Source organism: Staurois parvus, unplaced genomic scaffold (genome assembly GCF_062004578.1).
Source record: "Staurois parvus isolate SC_StPar_1 unplaced genomic scaffold, SC_StPar_1.0 ptg000836l, whole genome shotgun sequence".
In the NCBI taxonomy this organism is placed as follows: domain Eukaryota; kingdom Metazoa; phylum Chordata; class Amphibia; order Anura; family Ranidae; genus Staurois; species Staurois parvus.
In genome coordinates, this window is record NW_028318632.1 from 310,852 (window position 1) to 328,685 (window position 17,834).

General features: G+C 45.3%; 1 protein-coding gene across 1 annotated transcript in view; it reads left to right on the forward strand.

The window, feature by feature from the left end:
* Positions 1 to 17,834, forward strand: part of ANKAR (ankyrin and armadillo repeat containing) — a 282,038-nt gene that overhangs the window by 158,515 nt on the left and 105,689 nt on the right. The window contains exon 15 of the mRNA XM_089655357.1: positions 14,944 to 15,105. Within this exon, the coding sequence (XP_089511483.1) occupies positions 14,944 to 15,105 (162 nt within the window). The remainder of the gene's footprint in view (positions 1 to 14,943; positions 15,106 to 17,834) is intronic.

Genomic DNA, 17,834 nt, shown 5'->3' on the forward strand with positions numbered 1-17,834 from the left:
CTGACCACCCGAAGTGTTTGTGGTAACCAGGCTAAGCGTTACACTTCCCTGGACCGCCCACTCGCACAGCGTAATTTATGTGGTTCTCATCACCCACTATGTTTGGCAGGCCACACCGCACAATGATGAAAGTGGCTTTTCTCTCCCTACACACAGTAGCTAACACAAGTCAAAACAAAAGGAGGGGTTCTTTGCTTGTTACTTATGGGTCACTGGTTGCCCGGAAACCTGCTAACTGACCTTTAGGAAAATTGTGTAAAGAAAAAACTTTCCTAATACACACAGAAAAACCCCTTTTCAACTTGAAAAACCGTTAAAAAGGACAAAGTGGGGCCTTATGAAAAAAACGGGACGTTTAGCAGTAAAACAATTACACAGAGGTAAACCGAAAAACTGCGCCAAAAATAACCCTGGTTGTCGACGTGAAAATCGCTCCTACCAGCGCCGCTAAACGATCCGCGCTACACACGCGATCTTGGCTGCAATCGCCTAAAACCATTTACACAAAAAGTCTGCTCGACGCGAAACACGCAACGCAGCAGCTTTAAAACAAACCCGCTTTACAAAAAGGAACCACTTTTAAACAAGAAAAACACAATCCCTATACAAGAAGTCTGTGTGCAAAAACCCAAACTTTACCGCGCTCACTAAAAGTGGAACACATGAGGGGGAAAACTCGCTTAACACACTTTAAATTGGCTGGCAATTCGCAAATTTAAAGCTAAAAGCAAACAACTTAACTGTAAAAATGTGGATTAAAACACAATGTGAGTCAAATGCATATAGAAAACTGCATACACATTGCATAGAGATTACTGCACATGTGGTAGTCAACAAAATGGCCACCACCAGAGAAAGCACATGTGGTAGTCAACAAAATGGCCACCACCAGAGAAAGCACATGTGGTAGTCAACAAAATGGCCACCACCAGAGAAAGCACATGGCAGTCAATAAAATGGCCACCAACAAAGAAAACCACTAGCCTCAAAATTGCCTCTAACCTCTTACATAAAACAGACTTTTGGACAAAACATACACTGGACAATTACACAACAATATACAGTACACATACAACACAAATTTGGCACAATCACAGAACAGACATAGAAAAACCAACATATCACACTAAACCTGCGCATGTAACAGAAAAGACCCCCTGCTGCATGCTTGCTGGGAGCAGTAGTACCGACAAAACACTGCACAGACTATATGCACACAAAGGTCTTACAACAGTTAACAATTAATCTAAACCTTTCAGCACTGTAATAATTACCTCACGTGGAGGGAGGTAAAGCAATTACCACAGTACCTACAACCCGCAAATACTTACCTAAACTATGCAAAAACGTTTAACCCACTAAAACATATACCCGTTTCATTTTTGGTTGAAAGATTTTTAAACTTGACCAAATCCAGCCAACCAAAACCCACCCCTCTGCTGTTTTTAGCAGAGAAAAACCCTTGTCTTTCACCCACAAATCAAAATTTTAGGACAACTAGGTCCTTGCTAAGCGGAATTCACATTCGCTAACAGAGAGCGAAATTAGCCACACGAACGCGCAAAAAGCGATCCTCTTAACGGTAGAGAGACCTGAAATGTGTCGGCATACTTTTAGCTAGTTCACGATAGCCCATTCCCCCCTTGTACTCGGTTAGCTATTGCAGAATTTGCGTTAGAATCCTCTGGCTCGCCAAACTCTCTTGGAAATTCGCTTTCAACGAATTTCTCCTTACCGTGAGTGTCCGCAGTTGGATGCGCAGTAATCCCCCATAAAGCTGTGCGATCTTCGCTTACCGCGACTGCAGCTAAACTCCACGATTCCTGCGCCTCCAACTGGTTTAGCTCTGTTGAGATGTGGGGAAAATGGAGCTCCCGTTACCCAGGAATGATCACACGACACTCTCAGGTTGCAGTTGGAATTCACTCTGAGACTGGCTCCAACCCCAGCCTCCTGTTTTATTACAAGCACACACACGCCCCCCCCCCCCCCCCACACACAGAACAATGTATAGGGAGTGTTTATACAAAGAATGTACATCCTGATTGGAGCGTAGCCTTTCCTCTTGTTTATACTGGAAACCACTTCTCCCCTCCCCCTTTCCCATCATTTACATGCTATCAGCTCCTAGTAGTATGTCCATTCCCTGTACAAGCATCCCTTAGATTAAACAGTGTCAGTCTGTATCTGAATGGGCCCGATACGATCTTTATTAAAACACATCCATCCAGATACAGTTCAGGTCGGTAGTGGTTTGTAAAATATACATGAGCCTACACGCGGAGTTCGCACTGCCCGGCGCCTGGCTATACGAAGTCCATGTGGTACTATGCTGCTGATATGTGGATACAGGCCCGCGGCCTACCGCCGGTGGCATTCGCATCGAATGCTGTGGTGGTATACGCGCTGGTCTATAAGCGCAGATCTGCCATCTCATCCATTACCGAGCTGAGTACTGTAATATATACATTGTAAATGCGCATGGCCTAATTGCAGCCTTCAGAGCTTTAATTAAACCACACGAGAGACATATGAATAACACTAATATATGACACATTTAAAGTTCAACCTGTAATACAAAATTTCCATGACACCTGCAAACGTGCCAGATATGGGGTCAAGATGTAGAAGACCTGTGAGAGGACAACAGGCTATACTTATAAGTTTTGGATTTACGAGGGAAAATATAGTCACGTGGAGCCCCCCCGGATGCCAAGACTACATGGGGAGCAGTGGCAAGATAGTTTGGGACTTGGTGTCATCATTTCTCCATATGGGGTACCACTTATACGTGGACAATTTTTATTCAAGCGTGCCACTATTTAGACATTTATTCAATCTTGGAACTGGCACTTGTTGCAAAGTGTGACCTAATGTGTGCCCACCATTAGAAGTGGGTGGATGCAGGGTGGTATATTCTAATGGTGGGCATACTACACACTTTTTCTGGCAGAGATTTCTTCTCATTTTTTCATTCAATCCACAGGCTGCATACAAAAAAAAAAAAGAACATAGCATATATAACCAACAAGGACCAGCGATGTACTGGTACATCACTGGATTTGAATGGTTATACCAGGATGATGCCTACAGCTGAAGGCATCATCCTGGTATCGTTTTTTTCAGCCGGCGATTGGCTTTCATGTAAAAGCAATCCTAGTGGCTAATTAGCTGCAAGATTGCTTTTACAAGCAGTGGGAGATGATGTCCCCCCTCCCCCGCTGCCTTCCACGGCCTTCTCGGGCAGTCCCGTGCCATCAGGGGAACCTGAGAATGCAGCCGGTGTTTCTGCCAGCTGACCATAGAGCTGATTGGAGACCAGAATGGTGCCAATGATCTCTATAGTCTAAGAATTCGGAAGCTGCAAGCATTTCATCACTTCAGTTTCGCAGGATATAAACAGCGCCATTTGTAAATTGGGAAAGCATCTGATCACACCAATTTTGGTTTGATTTGATAATGTAAGGGCAGAGGAGATATGTAGAGTCTGATAGACCCCAGATTTCTCAAAAAAGAATATATGACAATGCCCATTGAAGTTATAGGGGTTATTGGCATTCCCTGTTATAGCATTAAAAGTGATAAAAAAATAAAAAAAATGAAAGGTACAATGTAAAAATACTAAAAAAAAAATCAAAATAACTGAAAAAAAAAAAAAAATTGCCCGTCCCATGCGCGCACACCTGTGTGCACAAGCCTTGACCCTGTCCCGTTATGTAAACAGCAGTTGAACCATGCATGTGAGGTATTGCCGTGAACGTCAGATCAAGGGCAGTAATTCTAACTCTAGACCTCCTCTGTAAATCTAAAATGGTGGCTTTTAAAGCTCTGCCTATGGATATTAAAAATGTTTGCAGTTTGTCACCATTGCATGGGGCATGCGCAGTTTTAAAGCATGTCATGTTTGGTATCTATTTACTCGGCATACCATTATCTTATATATTTTACCAAACAATTGGCCAATATATTGTGTTTTTGTGCATTAAAAGTAAAAAAAGTGTTTTTTTTTTTTTAAATTTGCATTTGAAAATCACTGCGCGAGTACTATGTGCCATAAAAAATTGTAGTACCCACCATTTTATTCACTAGGGTGTCTGCTTTAAAAAAATATATAATGTTTGGGGGTTTAAATTAATTTCCTAGCAAAAAATACTGATTTTTTTCATGTGAACAAAAAGGCTCGGTCTTCAGGTGGTTAGAAGAGTGAATGATAAACTTCTAATGCTGGGCATAAAACGCCCCCACCCCCCAAAACGACCCCTTTTTGGAAAGTAGTCACCCCAAACTATTTGCTGAGAGGAATGTTGATTCAATAGAAGAATTTATTTTTTTAAAACAAGTTTTTGGAAAAATGACAAAAATAAATATATATATTTTTTTTTTACACAAAATTGTCACTTAAATGATTTACTGCTCACACATGCCATGGGTATATGTGGAATTATTCCCCAAAATACATTTTGCTACTTCTCCTGAGTAGAAGTACCACATGTGAGAGACTTTTTGGCAGTCTAGCCAAGTACAGGACCCCAAAATCCAATAAGCACCTTCAGGCTTTTAAAAGGCTTTTTTTCCTTCATTACACTTCCAGACTACCTATCACAGTTTCGGAGGCCCTGAAATGCCAGGATAGCACCTAACCCCCCCAAATTACCACTTTTTGAAAAGTAGACACCCCAAGGAATTTGATAAAAAGCACGGTAAGTATTTTGCAGATCTCATTTGTTGCCACAAGTTTTTGAAAAATGAACAAAAAAAACAAAAACATTTTTTCTATATTTGAAAACCTTGTAAGAAAAAATGAGATCTGCAAAATACTCTCCATGCCTCTTTTTAAATTCCTTGGGGTGTCTACTTTCCAGAAAGGGGTCATTGGGGGGGGGGGTTTGGGGCTATCCTGGCATGTTTGGGCCTTTGAAACTGTGATAGGTAGTGAGGAAGTGTAATGAGGAAGTTACGCACCTTCAGGCTTTCAAAGTGGTCATTGGATTTCAGGCTCCTGTATGTGGCTAGGCTCCCAAAAAGTCTCACACATGTGGTATCCCCATACTCAGTAGAAGTAGCAGAATGTATTTTGGGGTGTAATTCTACATGACTTGTGCGAGAAATAAATAATTTAAATGACAACTTTGTGTAAAAAAATAAATGTTTTTGTCATTTTCCAGAAACTTGTGGAAAAAAAATAAATCTTCCATGGACTCAATATGCCTCTCAGCAGATAGCTTAGGGTGTCTAATTTCCGAAAAGGGGTCATTTGAGGGTGTTTGTACTATTCTGGTATTTTAGCACCTCAAGAAATGTGATGGGCAGTCAGAAAGTAAAAGCTATGTAAATTCCATTATTTATACCATAGTTTGTAGACGCTATAACTTTCACAAAAAGCAATCAATATACACTTGTTGGGATTTTTTTAACCAAAAACATGTAGCAGAATACATTTTGGCCTAAATTTATGAAATTTTAGTTTTTTAAATATTTTTTATGACCAAAATGAGAAAATAGTTTTTTTCAAAAAAAATTTTTTCCTTCAAAATTGTTCTGGTTATAGCTCCAAAAATAAAAAGTGCACAGGTGATAAAATACCACCTAAAGAATGCTCTATTTGTGTTAAAAAAATGACATAAATTTCATTTATGTACCGTATTGCATGACCGTGCAATTGTCCGTTAAACTAGCGCAGTGCTGTATAGCAAAAAAATGGCGTAAATTGCAGTATCTATACCATAGTTTGTAAACGCTATAACTTTCACACAAAGCAATCAATATACACTTATTGGGATTTTTTTTACCAAAAACATGTAGCAGAATACATTTTGGCCTAAATTTATAACTAACCTTGAGTTTACTATATATTTTTTATAGCTGAAAGTAAAAAATATCGTTTTTCTTCAAAATATTTGGCTTTTTTTTGTTTATAGTATGAAAAATAAAAAGCGCACAGGTGATCAAATACCACCGAAAGAAAGCTCTATTTGTGTGAAAAAAGGACGTAAATTTCGTTTAGGTGCAGCATTGTATGACCGCACAATTATCAGTTGAATTAGTGCAGCGCCGAGTAGCAAAAAGAGGCCTGGTCATTAGGGAGCTCAAGTGGTTAAGCAAATAAGATGAAACAAAGTGAAAATGTACTTCACAATGAATATCATGAAAAAAAAAAAAGATTTATGCTTGCATATGATTGGACGATTGAATCCAGCACAACTCCAGAATGAACATGCTCTACTACCCTAGTAAATCAACCCTATAATGCCAAAATGGCCAATATAAGAATAGAATATTGGTAATAAATAAGATAATGTTAATCCACTTTTTTTTTTTATGCAAAAGAGTGACTCCTCTTTTTTTTTTTTTTTTTTTTTTTTTTTTTTTTTGTATTTCAATGGTTTTTATTAATTTTAAACAGTATAAAACAGAGGCAACAAAACACGCCCACGCAGGGGCTATCAATTGCACCGATAGAAAATGCATAATAGAGCAGACAACGCTCTAATTCCAATAAGGCAAAACATATGCCCACGTAGGGGCTATCAATGGCACATAGGTTACAATAACATCAGTGAAACCCAGATTATCGCACCTAAAGACAGCTGTCCACTGTCACATCAAAACAAACAGAAAAGGAAAGAAGAAAAGCAGAGAAGAAAGAAAGAGAAAAAAAAAAAAAAAACACACACCAAAGAGCAAGGGTCCATGAGCGCCAATACAAAACTCCTTCACCTCCCTATACTGGCAGGGGGGAGCGTGGGAAAGGCATATTGCAACCACGGCTCCCATATTGTCAAAAATTTATGTTGAGAGTCGTTGCATATACTCGACATCTGTTCATTGAGCATCATAGTAGTCATACGATCCCGCACCCCCTGAAAAAGTACAAACGGACTCTTCCAGGCCTGGGCAATTGTCCTAGTGGCCGATAAAAACAAATAGGAAGCCAACCGCTGCTGACGAGCCAAGAGGCCCGGCATGGGGCAATGAAGCAAAGCATACCGAGCATCCCGGCGTATGGAGAGATGAAACAAAGTGAAAAGGAGGCCAAACACACGAGACCAAAAACGAACCAACCTCGGGCATGACCACCAGATATGCAGTACATCGCCACGATGGCCACAACCCCGAAAACATCGATCACTACAGGCAGGGTTAGCCTGGGCCAAACGAGCCGGCACCCAATACCAACGAAACAATACCTTATAGGCTGCTTCCAGCGTGGTCGTATTAAACGAACATTTAGCTATGAGTGACCAGGCTTTATTCCAGTCCTCCGGATCCACAGCCACTCCCAGGTCGCGTTCCCACTGAACTACATATGAAAGAGAAGTGTGCGACGAGCATCTGTTCAAAGCTGCGTAAAGAAGGGAGATAAGGCCCGGGGCGCCCGGACGCTGCTGGCAAAGCCGTTCAAAGGCAGATTTCTGATATGGGAAAGCAGAAGTGGCCCTCAGCGAGAGTAGCCAGTGCCGCAACTGAAGGTACCGAAAAAATTCCGCTGGGGGAACATCCCGAGACTCCCGGAGGACATTCCAGGTGGGAAAGGACCGAAAAATCAAAAAGTGTTGCACCTGTGAGAAACCATGAGCCACCCACCAAGAAAATGCCCTCGGGTGATCTAGACCCGGCGGGAAAAGAGGGTTATTAACGATTGGAAGCAAGGGCAAGAAAGGCGACATCAGACCACTGGAGTAACGTACTGAGTCCCAGACTCGTAGGCCATGGAGCAACATCGGACTCAGCGCCGTAGGACGCAGGGCAGGGGGAAGCCATAGAAGTGTCGATAGTGCGATAGGGGCACAATTAGGTAGTTCCAGCAGGACCCAGAGAGGAACGTCGGAGGAAGCGTGCAACATAGACAGCGGGGCAATTTGGCTCGCCTGATAATACTTAGTTACATTGGGTACCCCAAGACCACCTTGGAGTCTATGAGCAAAGAGCGTATTTCTAGAAACTCTGGGATGCTTATTGGCCCAGATAAAACGCATAAACTTCGCCTGAAGCAACCGAAGAAAATGAGGGGGAACCCGCACTGGGAGGGTGCGAAAATAATATAACAATTTCGGCAAGATGGTCATTTTCACTGAGTGAACCCGTCCTATCCAAGACAGGTGCGGAAATTGCCAGGAATGCATAAGAGAAGATAAGGAGCTAAGCAGAGGATAATAATTTGCAGCAAAAAGGGAGTCATAGGTGGGGGTCAAGCGAATGCCCAAGTATTCAAGAGAAGAGGAAGCCCACCGGTAAGGGAAATGGGATTGTAGGCGTGAAACCAAATCTGAAGCCAAAGTAATATTGAGAGCAACGGTTTTATCCAAATTAATACGTAGACCCGAGATCAAGGAAAAGCGTTCAAGAATTGCCTGCAAATTAGGAAGCGTCGTCAGAGGATTAGTAAGGGTCAAGAGGGCATCGTCCGCAAAGAGGCTCAGCTTAAACTCCTGTCCCGCGTATGGAACCCCCGATACATTGCAGTCGGTCCGGAGCGCTAAAGCCAGTGGCTCAAGCGCCAGGACAAAGAGTGCCGGGGACAGTGGGCAGCCCTGCCTTGTCCCTCGCCCAACAGGAAAGGGATCCGAGAAATATCCAGCGTATTTAACGGAAGCCGAAGGAAAGGAATACAAGGCTTGAATCCATGAGAGAATAGAATCCCCGAAACCCCAGCGAGACAGGACAAACCGCAGATATTCCCAGGATAGAGAATCAAAAGCTTTATATATGTCCAAGGACAGTAAGAATCCTGGGATTTTCCGTTGTTGCAGAAAATGTATAAGATGGACCACCTTACGGACGTTATCACCCGCCTGCCTCCCGGGGACGAACCCTACTTGGTCCCTGTGGACCAGGCTACACAAATATTTATTGATGCGAAAACTAAGGATCTTGCCCAATATTTTCAAGTCCTCATTAAGAAGAGAGATGGGCCGGAAGGCTTGCGGTTCCTGGACATCAGCGGTCGTCTTAGGAATCATGGAGATATGTGCCCTAAGTGCGTCCGGAGAGGGCAAGGAGCCCTGTCGTAACTCATTAAAGTAGGCAGCTAAAAAGGGTGCCAAAAGGGCTGAGAATTTTTTATAATAGAGACCGGAGAAGCCGTCTGGACCTGGGGCCGCAGTGGACCGTAAAGATTTGATTGCTTGTAGCACTTCCGGTACGGTGACACCTGCGTTGAGGGCCGCCTGTGCTGCCTCGGTTAATCCAGGAAGATGGAGGTCCTGAAAGAATGCCTCTGCCTGGGCCACAGGGAAGGGATCTGGGGCAGCATAAAGGCGCGAAAGGAAGTCCGAGAATCGGGAAACAATCTGCTTGGGATTAGAAGTACAGCCACCCGTGGAAAGTCGAAGCCGAATCGGTTTATGGGGTTTCCCCACAGAATTTAGTTTCCTGGCTAGCATGGGACCGGGCTTATTAGCACACGAATAGAATTTATGTTTGGTCCAACGCAAGGCCCGTTCCGCCTCCGAAGAGGCAAGGAGGTCCAATTCTGTCGCCAGAGCGTCCCGAGCGCGTTTATGGGCCACGGATGGAGATGACCTCCAACGCGCATCCGCAGAGGCCAGGAGAGAATGAAGCTCCGAGAGTCGACGTTCCCGCTCCCGCTTCCGGACCGCAGCCAGCTGTATAACATGACCCCGCACCGTGGCCTTATGCGCTTCCCATAGGGGCACTGCTGAAGAGACCGATCCCGAGTTTTCCGTAAAATATGTCCGTAAGAAGAATTCTATTTCTTGGCAGGTAGCCTGAGTGGTCAGTAAAGAGTCATTGATGCGCCAATGAAAAGGGCGTCGTTCTGACCCAGAAAGGGCAAGGAGGAGTACCAAAGGATCATGGTCTGACCAGGGTGAGGAGGGAATAGTTATCCGCCGGACCGAGGGGAGTTGCTGGACCTGCATGAATATATGATCAATTCTACAAAAACTGTCATGAGGGTTAGAATAGAACGTAAAGTCGCGTTCAGTTGGATGAAGTTCCCTCCAGACGTCCGCTAACCCCGCTGTCCGCAAAAGAGAGCGCATACGTGCCTCCAGCACCAAGTCATGAGAGGGGGTCGCTCCTTGTGCGTAGCGCCTATCCAGTGTGGAATCCAAGGTAACATTCGAATCCCCCATAACAAGAAGAAGACCCTTAGAGTGTCGAGAAATAATGGTGCAAAGATGCGAAAAGAATTTATGCTGGAAACGGTTAGGCGCGTAGTAAGAGACAAAGGTAACCTCCTGGTCCCAGAGGGTGCCTTGCAGAAGCAAATACCTGCCCGTGGGGTCCGCTATATTCCGAGCACAGACAAAGGGGAGATTGCGTTTGAAAGCTATCAGAACACCCCGACGCTTCTCAGGAGCCGAGGCCGTGTAAAAGATGGGATAGTGAGGTGAAAGATAACGCGGAGCGGAGGACTGAGAAAACCTGGTCTCCTGTAGACATACCACATCAATTTGTTGCGACTTGAGATGATGAAAAACTTTAGCCCGCTTCTGAGGCGAATTGAAGCCTTGAACATTATGTGAATATATTTTCAAAAGGGGTGAGGCCATGGCGGTATCAACGCAACACGCTCAGCAGAAAAAAGCCCAAAGCAGCCAGCAATTTCCACTCCCAATGGCGATCGGACCATGGCGTCCCGGAACCCTGCAGAAAACAAAAACAAAAAAAAACAGAGAAAAAGAGAAGAACAAAGAAAGAAAAAAGGAAAAAGACACAAAAAGTATACACAACAGTGCAATCGTGTCACACCAATGGTGACGTGCATCCTACACATGAAGGATACAGTTAGGGGTAACTCTACCACCGGACAAATGGCTGCAAATGGAAACATCAAAACAGAAGCCCTCAGGGGGCAAAAAGGCAATGTACATAATAGAATATAGTAAATCTTAATAAACTAAAAGTCCCAGGAACAGGAACCTCCGCAACAACCTCCCCAGAGAAACCCGGAGAACCACAGGGGCCAACCCCCCTCCACCCAACCAGGCCCACCGGGTCAACCTCCCACCCCGGAGCCCAAGGGAACCATCACCCAAGGCCACAAACGTAGACCCAAGCACCATCACATGGACCCAAAACAGGCTGCGGCAGCAAAAAGTCCCGATTCCTAAGTCCAGGAAGAGACCCCCCCCCAACCCGGAATGAAACCCAAAGGGGCAAGCCGGAGCAGTCTCAACCTAGAATGTTGACAAACCGGGGAGGCCCTAAGGGCCAAACTCACGATCTCGTCAAGGTAGTCCCTCGGTGAGACAATATGTGGGAGTTCCAAGGCGCATCTTCAGCCTGGAGAAGAACAGGAAGGACTTGATCGCGAAGGGGTCTGAGGGAGAGCCCCCCTCCTGGTGGACGACCGCTCCCAGATGCGGCCCAGAGCGGGCGGCCTTGCCGAGGATCCAGAGGAATGAGCCGGGCTCCGATCAGCAGCTTCCGGCGAGAGAAGATGTAGAGATTCCAAGAGAGAATGGGCCTCCTCCGGCGTAGCCACAGAATGACTGCGGCCCTGGTAGGTGAAGGTGAGGCGGAACGGAAAGCCCCAGGCATATTTAATTCTGTGTTTCACCAGGACCGAAGTGAAGGGCTTCAACTGGCGTCGCTTCTGGAGAGTGGTCTGAGAGAGGTCTGCGAAAAGCTGGTAGCGGTGCCCCTGGAAGCTAAGATCAGGGTTATTTCTGGCCGCCAAGAGGATAGTTTCCTTAGTGCGGTAATAAGTAAACTTGATGATAATGTCCCTCGGGGGCCCATCCGGTCGTCTGGGGCCCAAAGAACGATGTATGCGGTCAAATTCGAGCCGGTCAATGGGAATAGCGGGTGTCAGCTCCTGAAACAGAGCAGTAGCAGTGGAGGTAAGATCCGTGACCGTTTCCGGAATACCCCTTAACCGCAAATTGCCACGGCGGGAACGGTTTTCGAAATCCTCAAGCCGCAGTAGTGCGTCCGCCAATTCCTTCTTAAGGTCGCACAGGTCCTGTTCGTGATTTTCAATGACCGTGGTCGCAGCGTCCATTTTATCTTCGAGATCATTCGTCCGATTGCCCAAATCCCGAATTTCCCGCGAAAGACGGTCGGCCAGCTTGGAGGTAGCGGAGGACAATTCTGATTGCAACATACTTTTAAAGCGGCGCAGGAGCTCGGCATCCCGCAGGGATGGAATGTGCGACTGCCGGGATGGCTCGGGATCCAGGTCCTCCCCACTGCCAGGATCCATCTCACCTGCAGGTAGTGATGGCAGGGGACCCAAACTTGCAGCCAGGGCTGCAGCTGTTGTCCCGGGCGAAAACCGCGAATCCGCGGCCGGGGTCCTGGAAGCCTCCGGCGGCCGGCCCAAAATCGAGGCCGCGGCTTCACCCGCGATCTCCGGCGGGTAGGCCGCAACCTCCCGAACGGTCCGTCGGACGCTGGAGGTGCGGGCAGCCGGGGTTTTTTTCCCCATCAGGGTGCTAGAAGGACAGGGGGACAGGGAGGAAGCGGAGGGACCCCCCTGAGGGTCAGAAATCGGCCGATTTGTCCGGTGGCCGAGACAGTAAGTTAATAGGCAGCCATCCTGGCTGCTGCTCACGAGCGCCCCCGTGACTCCTCTTTTTAACCTCCCTGGCGGTATGATTATTTCAGATTTTTGGTGCTGAAAGCGGTACCATTTTTTTGCATGGAAATATGTATTTTTTTAATTGTAGGCCTGTAATATTTAGGAATAACTCACTGAAATCTGTCCGAACAAGAGTCTAGTAAACATCCCGGGTATGATAAAATTTGAAACATAAAATCATAAATTATAATTTAATAAATAATCATAAAAATAATATAAAAATAATAAAAAATTTAATTCAATAATATAATCAAACCAAAAACACTGAAATTTTAAATATAGCGCCAAGTTCGCACATCGCTGAGCTCAGTCGCAAAATCGTTTTCAGTGTCTGATGACGAATTTCCCCACGAATCATTATCACTCAATTCTGCAAGTGGTTCTGATTTACTATCGCTGTTCTCTAGCTGATCTAAACCGCTTTTGACCTAAAGGGACACTTTTTGGATGCCATGGACGTTTCTCAGTTTCCAGGCAGAAAGAACAGACAAAATGCAGGCAGGGCACAGGACAAAGCACTAGGGACAAAATGTATGTGAAATTGGTTGAGACAGCAATGTTTTACTATGTAAAATGTAAAAAAAAAAAAATGACATTTTTTAAAATTTTTAAATTTCCCGCCGTCGTCGGCGGCGGCGCCCGTACGTCCCGACGTCACAGGGACAGGACACAGAAGCCGGATGCCGGCATTGGCCGGAGGAGATGGCCGGGGACGCTGCAGGGGACACATCGTGGGAGCGCAGGGTAAGGTAAGTGAAGAACACATGCCGGAGCAGTGCCGCATGGTATTCCCGAGTGTAGCTCGGGGTTACCGCTTTTGGTACTGAAATGTTACCCCGAGCTACACTCGGGAATACCGCTAAGGAGGTTAAAGAAATAAAAATCATCTCCCAATCAATTTTATAGTTTGTGTGCATTTTATTTTTGCCATAGCAAGAAAGCCATACCCTGGATGGAATAATAACAAGAGTTAAAATAGATCTAACCCCTAACTGGACAACATTTATCTTGCTAAAGCTCTGTGTATTATAAAGTAGTGCCATGTTTTTTTTGTATCTTTTCATGTTTTATAAAATGCTTGTTTTCCACCTTTTTTATCATCTTGTTTTTAATTTCAGTGCTTCTAATCTCCCCCAATCATATTCAGCCCAATCCTGTCAGCATGCATTCATGCCCTGGATTTGCTACATAACATTGCTCAGGACTGGCTTCCTGACAATGCTGAACCATAACTACACATTGTGTGTTGGCATGGGCACTTGATGTCTCCATCGGGAGCAAATATAACTATTCTTACCCATTTTTGAATATTATTAAAGAGAATGTGTAGTGTTTTTGTTTATTGTGTATGTGTATAAATATATATATTAAATTTTTCTATTTACTAATTCAGGCAAACTAGGCCATGCTCTAGGATTCTTTGCATATATTTAACAAATGTCTGCTGTTTACAGAGCATAAAAGTTGAAGTTCAGAAGCAAAGTTGTCATTAGTATACCCTGTAATAAATGTTTATTTGTAAATTTAAGTTTTTATATGACTTGTAAAAAACTGTTGGAAAACATCTGTTAACTTAAATTGATAAAAAAAATGAAAGTTTTCCCTTTTTTAAAGGGTAACTCCAAGCAGTAAGTGAAATAAATCAATGGAATGCTAGTACATTCCAGGAAACATTTCCACTGAGCTAAAGTCAGTATATCCACTACATTAGGCTTGGTTCACATCTGTGCAGGTGATGCCACTGCGGATCCACACGGAAATCTGTGCAGTTGCACCACCCGCACAGAGGAATGCGGACCTGCGGGCGGGTGCTATTAGTTCTAGCGGGTGCCATTAGCCCGCACTGGAAAATGCAACTGTACTGGGAACTGAGGTGCGGGCTGCGTTTTCAGTGCAGGGACTTCTTCCCTGCCTGTCATGGGGCACAGGAGTCCATTCATATGAATGGGCTCTTGTGCCAGTGCAAAACGCGGCCCTCGCGGCCACATATATGTGAATCGGGTTAACCTAAATCTCATGTTTTATGTCATTCCAGATAAACTCCTAAAGTTGCTGATGCGGACAACACTTGACTGCAATGTCCAAAAACATCAAAATGTTTATTATGAATAATCATGACTCTTCCTTTTGTTTAGTGCTTAATAATAAATTACAGACCAATATCAAAAGTTCTGTTATCTTGAAAAAGACAACTACTGTAGATATATAGCCATGGATGTTTCTTGTAGATATTTTAAAGGTAATAAACCGATTATTACCAACATGTAATGTAGGTTAGTAAAAATTAAAAAAAATGTAATGGGACTTTAAATGAGTTTTGTTGGCAGTTCTCTGTATCAGGGCTAGGCACATTATGTCTTCCAATTATACAAATATTTACTTTGTTTCTACAGGTGGTCAAGCAATTATAGCTTTATGCAAAGATAGCAAACATCATCAAGACCAAGTATGCAAAGGTAATGGTATTGGTCCTTTGGTGCGACTATTACGAAACTCCAAAGTGGCAGAGGGAACACTTCTGAGCATTGTTACAGCATTGGGGACAATGTGTGTTGGTATGTGTTTTTTAACTTCTTCATTTTTTATATATATATCTGCCATAAACATATGCTGTGTGTTCTGAGGCTTATGCAGTGCACTTAGTCTTACCTTGCATTCCTCAGTCACCTAAAAATTTAAACTGAACAAGGTCCCAGACCACAATATATGAGATTATAGTCGACCTTGCACCAAAAAGGCAAGGTTTTACATTGTTCCCTTACCCCATACAAGATTGGTGCAATAAAGTGTAAATAGCCTGTGGAGATATTCAAAAATTCGGTTCGGCTGATTCGCCGAATTCGCCGGATAAATTCGCTTCGAGCCGAATATATTCGCTGCAAATTTAACTTATAAAAAGGGTGTTTCTAGGCTTCAGAGAGCCTTTATATTAGTGCAGAACACTGTACCTTTAATTTAAATGCCCTTGGAGTCTGCTGGGGAAGAGAAATAATACTGTCAGTCAGTATGGCATGCAGATGAGTGCCGTCGATCTTAGAATCACCGCACACTTCACTCATTTGGGCAGTCACGGGGCCAAAACCAGAGTGTGGAGCCACAGTGTGGCGGTGGAGGCAGCAGCAATGGGAGGCCATACAGCACCCTATGACAAAATGGAACCCACCAGCAGTGTGAGGAGACCTGAAAGTGGCACATGGCAGAGTATGGCGATGGAGACAGCAGCAATGGGAGGCCGTACAGGGACCCATGACACACTCTGGACCTGGCAGCAGCATGAGGAGGCGGTACAGGGGCCCATGACAGATTACGGGCCTGGCAGCAGCATGAGGAGTCGGTACGGGGGCCCATGGCAGATTACGGGCCTGGCAGCAGCATGAGGAGGCGGTACAGGGGCCCATGGCAGAGTGGCGGAGCGTAAGCAGCTAAAATTGAAGGCCATACAGAGGCCTATGTTAAAAAGTCCCCCCAGCAGCAGCGTGGGGAGACGACTATCAAGAGTCCAATGGCAGAGTGGCGGAGCAGAAGCAGCTTCAATTGAAGGCCATACACAGGCCTAGGTTTAAAAGTCCCTCACAGTTAATTCCAATAACGAACTCTACTCCTCCGTGCAATCTACTTACGAGACCCTGGGCAGGTCTGGGTCCAATTTGTGGTAGAGACTGGTTTTGTTCAGCCATGCTTGAGCGAGTAATAACAGGTCTGTGCTGCCCTTTGGTGTCTGGCTTAATGCGCACAACACTGAACGTCCCAGCGTTTGTCAACGATTTGCAGTTAAGTGATGCAAACCCGCTGAACCACGTTCATGAGGAGCCGGTACAGGGGGCCATGAATCAGTATGGACCTGGCAGCAGTGTGAGGAGACCCGAAAGTGGCACATGGCGCAGGGTGGCGGTGGAGGCAGCAGTATTCGGAAGACATACACAGGACTAGTTTAAAAAGCGGAAGCCGTCAGCAGCGTGAGCAGACGACAGAGGCACATGGCGCAGGGTGGCGGTGGAGGCAGCAGTATTCGGAAGCCATACACAGGCCTAGGTTTAAAACTGGAACCCAGCAGCGTGAGCAGACGACAAAGACGCACATGGCAGAGGATGGATCTGGCAGCAGTATGAGAAGGCGGTACAGGGGCCCGTGGCACAGTGTGGTGATGGGGGCTACAGCAACTGGATGCCAGAAAGTGGCCGATAGGGCTATATACTGCATGGAATTATAAAGTTGTAAAGACAGCGGCCTATAAGGCTATACACACTATAACAATCATGACTTGATTGACCATTGGCCTATAAGGCTATACACAGCATGAATATCATGACTTATTCTGAGAGTGGTTTGGAAGGCTATATACAAAAAGTAATTCATGAGCTGTCCGGACAGCGGACAATAAGTACATATATACAAATCAATTCATCAGCTGTCCAGCCAACGGCCTCAAAGGCGACACATATAGAAAGCAATTCATGAGCTGTTCAGACAGCGGCCTCTAAGGCGACAGATATACAAAGCAATTCCCGAGGTGTTCAGGGAGCGGCCTGAACGGCTAGGTTATTACTAAATATATTTTTGTGGCCAAACATCGGCCTATAAATAGATGTCTACACAGTGACAAAAAATTATGTCGCCAGACAGCGGCCCCTAAGGCGACAGATATACAAAGCAATTCCCGCGAGCGCACAGGGCCCACAGTGTCTGAGGATGGACGTTGGCGCAGAAAGGCAGAGACCAACTGACTACATAGGTGGTTTTTATAGTACTTTATTTTGGCCTCCCTCTCAGCAGGTGTGAAAAAGGCCACCATTTTTGAACGGTAGCAAGGGTCCAACAAGGTGGACAGCCAAAAGTCATCCCTCTGTCTGATGGTTATTATTCGGCTGTCGCTACGCAAGCAACCGAGCATGCTATGGGCCATTTGTGCCAAGGAATGCGAGGGACTCCCTGCCTCCATCTCCACAGCATACTGCCACGGTGCGTCTGGGTCCTCTGTCTCCTCCTCCTCCTCTACCAGATGCTCCTGCTCCTCCACTCCTGTCCGCTGAGTGGAAAAACCACCCATTTCACTCAATAATTCCTGAGCACCAATGTCCTCCTCTACCTCCTCCTCTTCTTCCTGTCCTGCCCCCACAGGGGTCATGTGGCGTTGAGATCTGTGCGCCACGTCTACCGCACCCTGACCAGCCATTGTTAACAGCATTTGTTCCAGGACGTGCAACAGAGGAATGACGTCGTTCATCCCATAGTCCTGCCGACTCACGAATAGCGTGGCCTCCTCAAAGGGCCTGAGCAAGCGGCA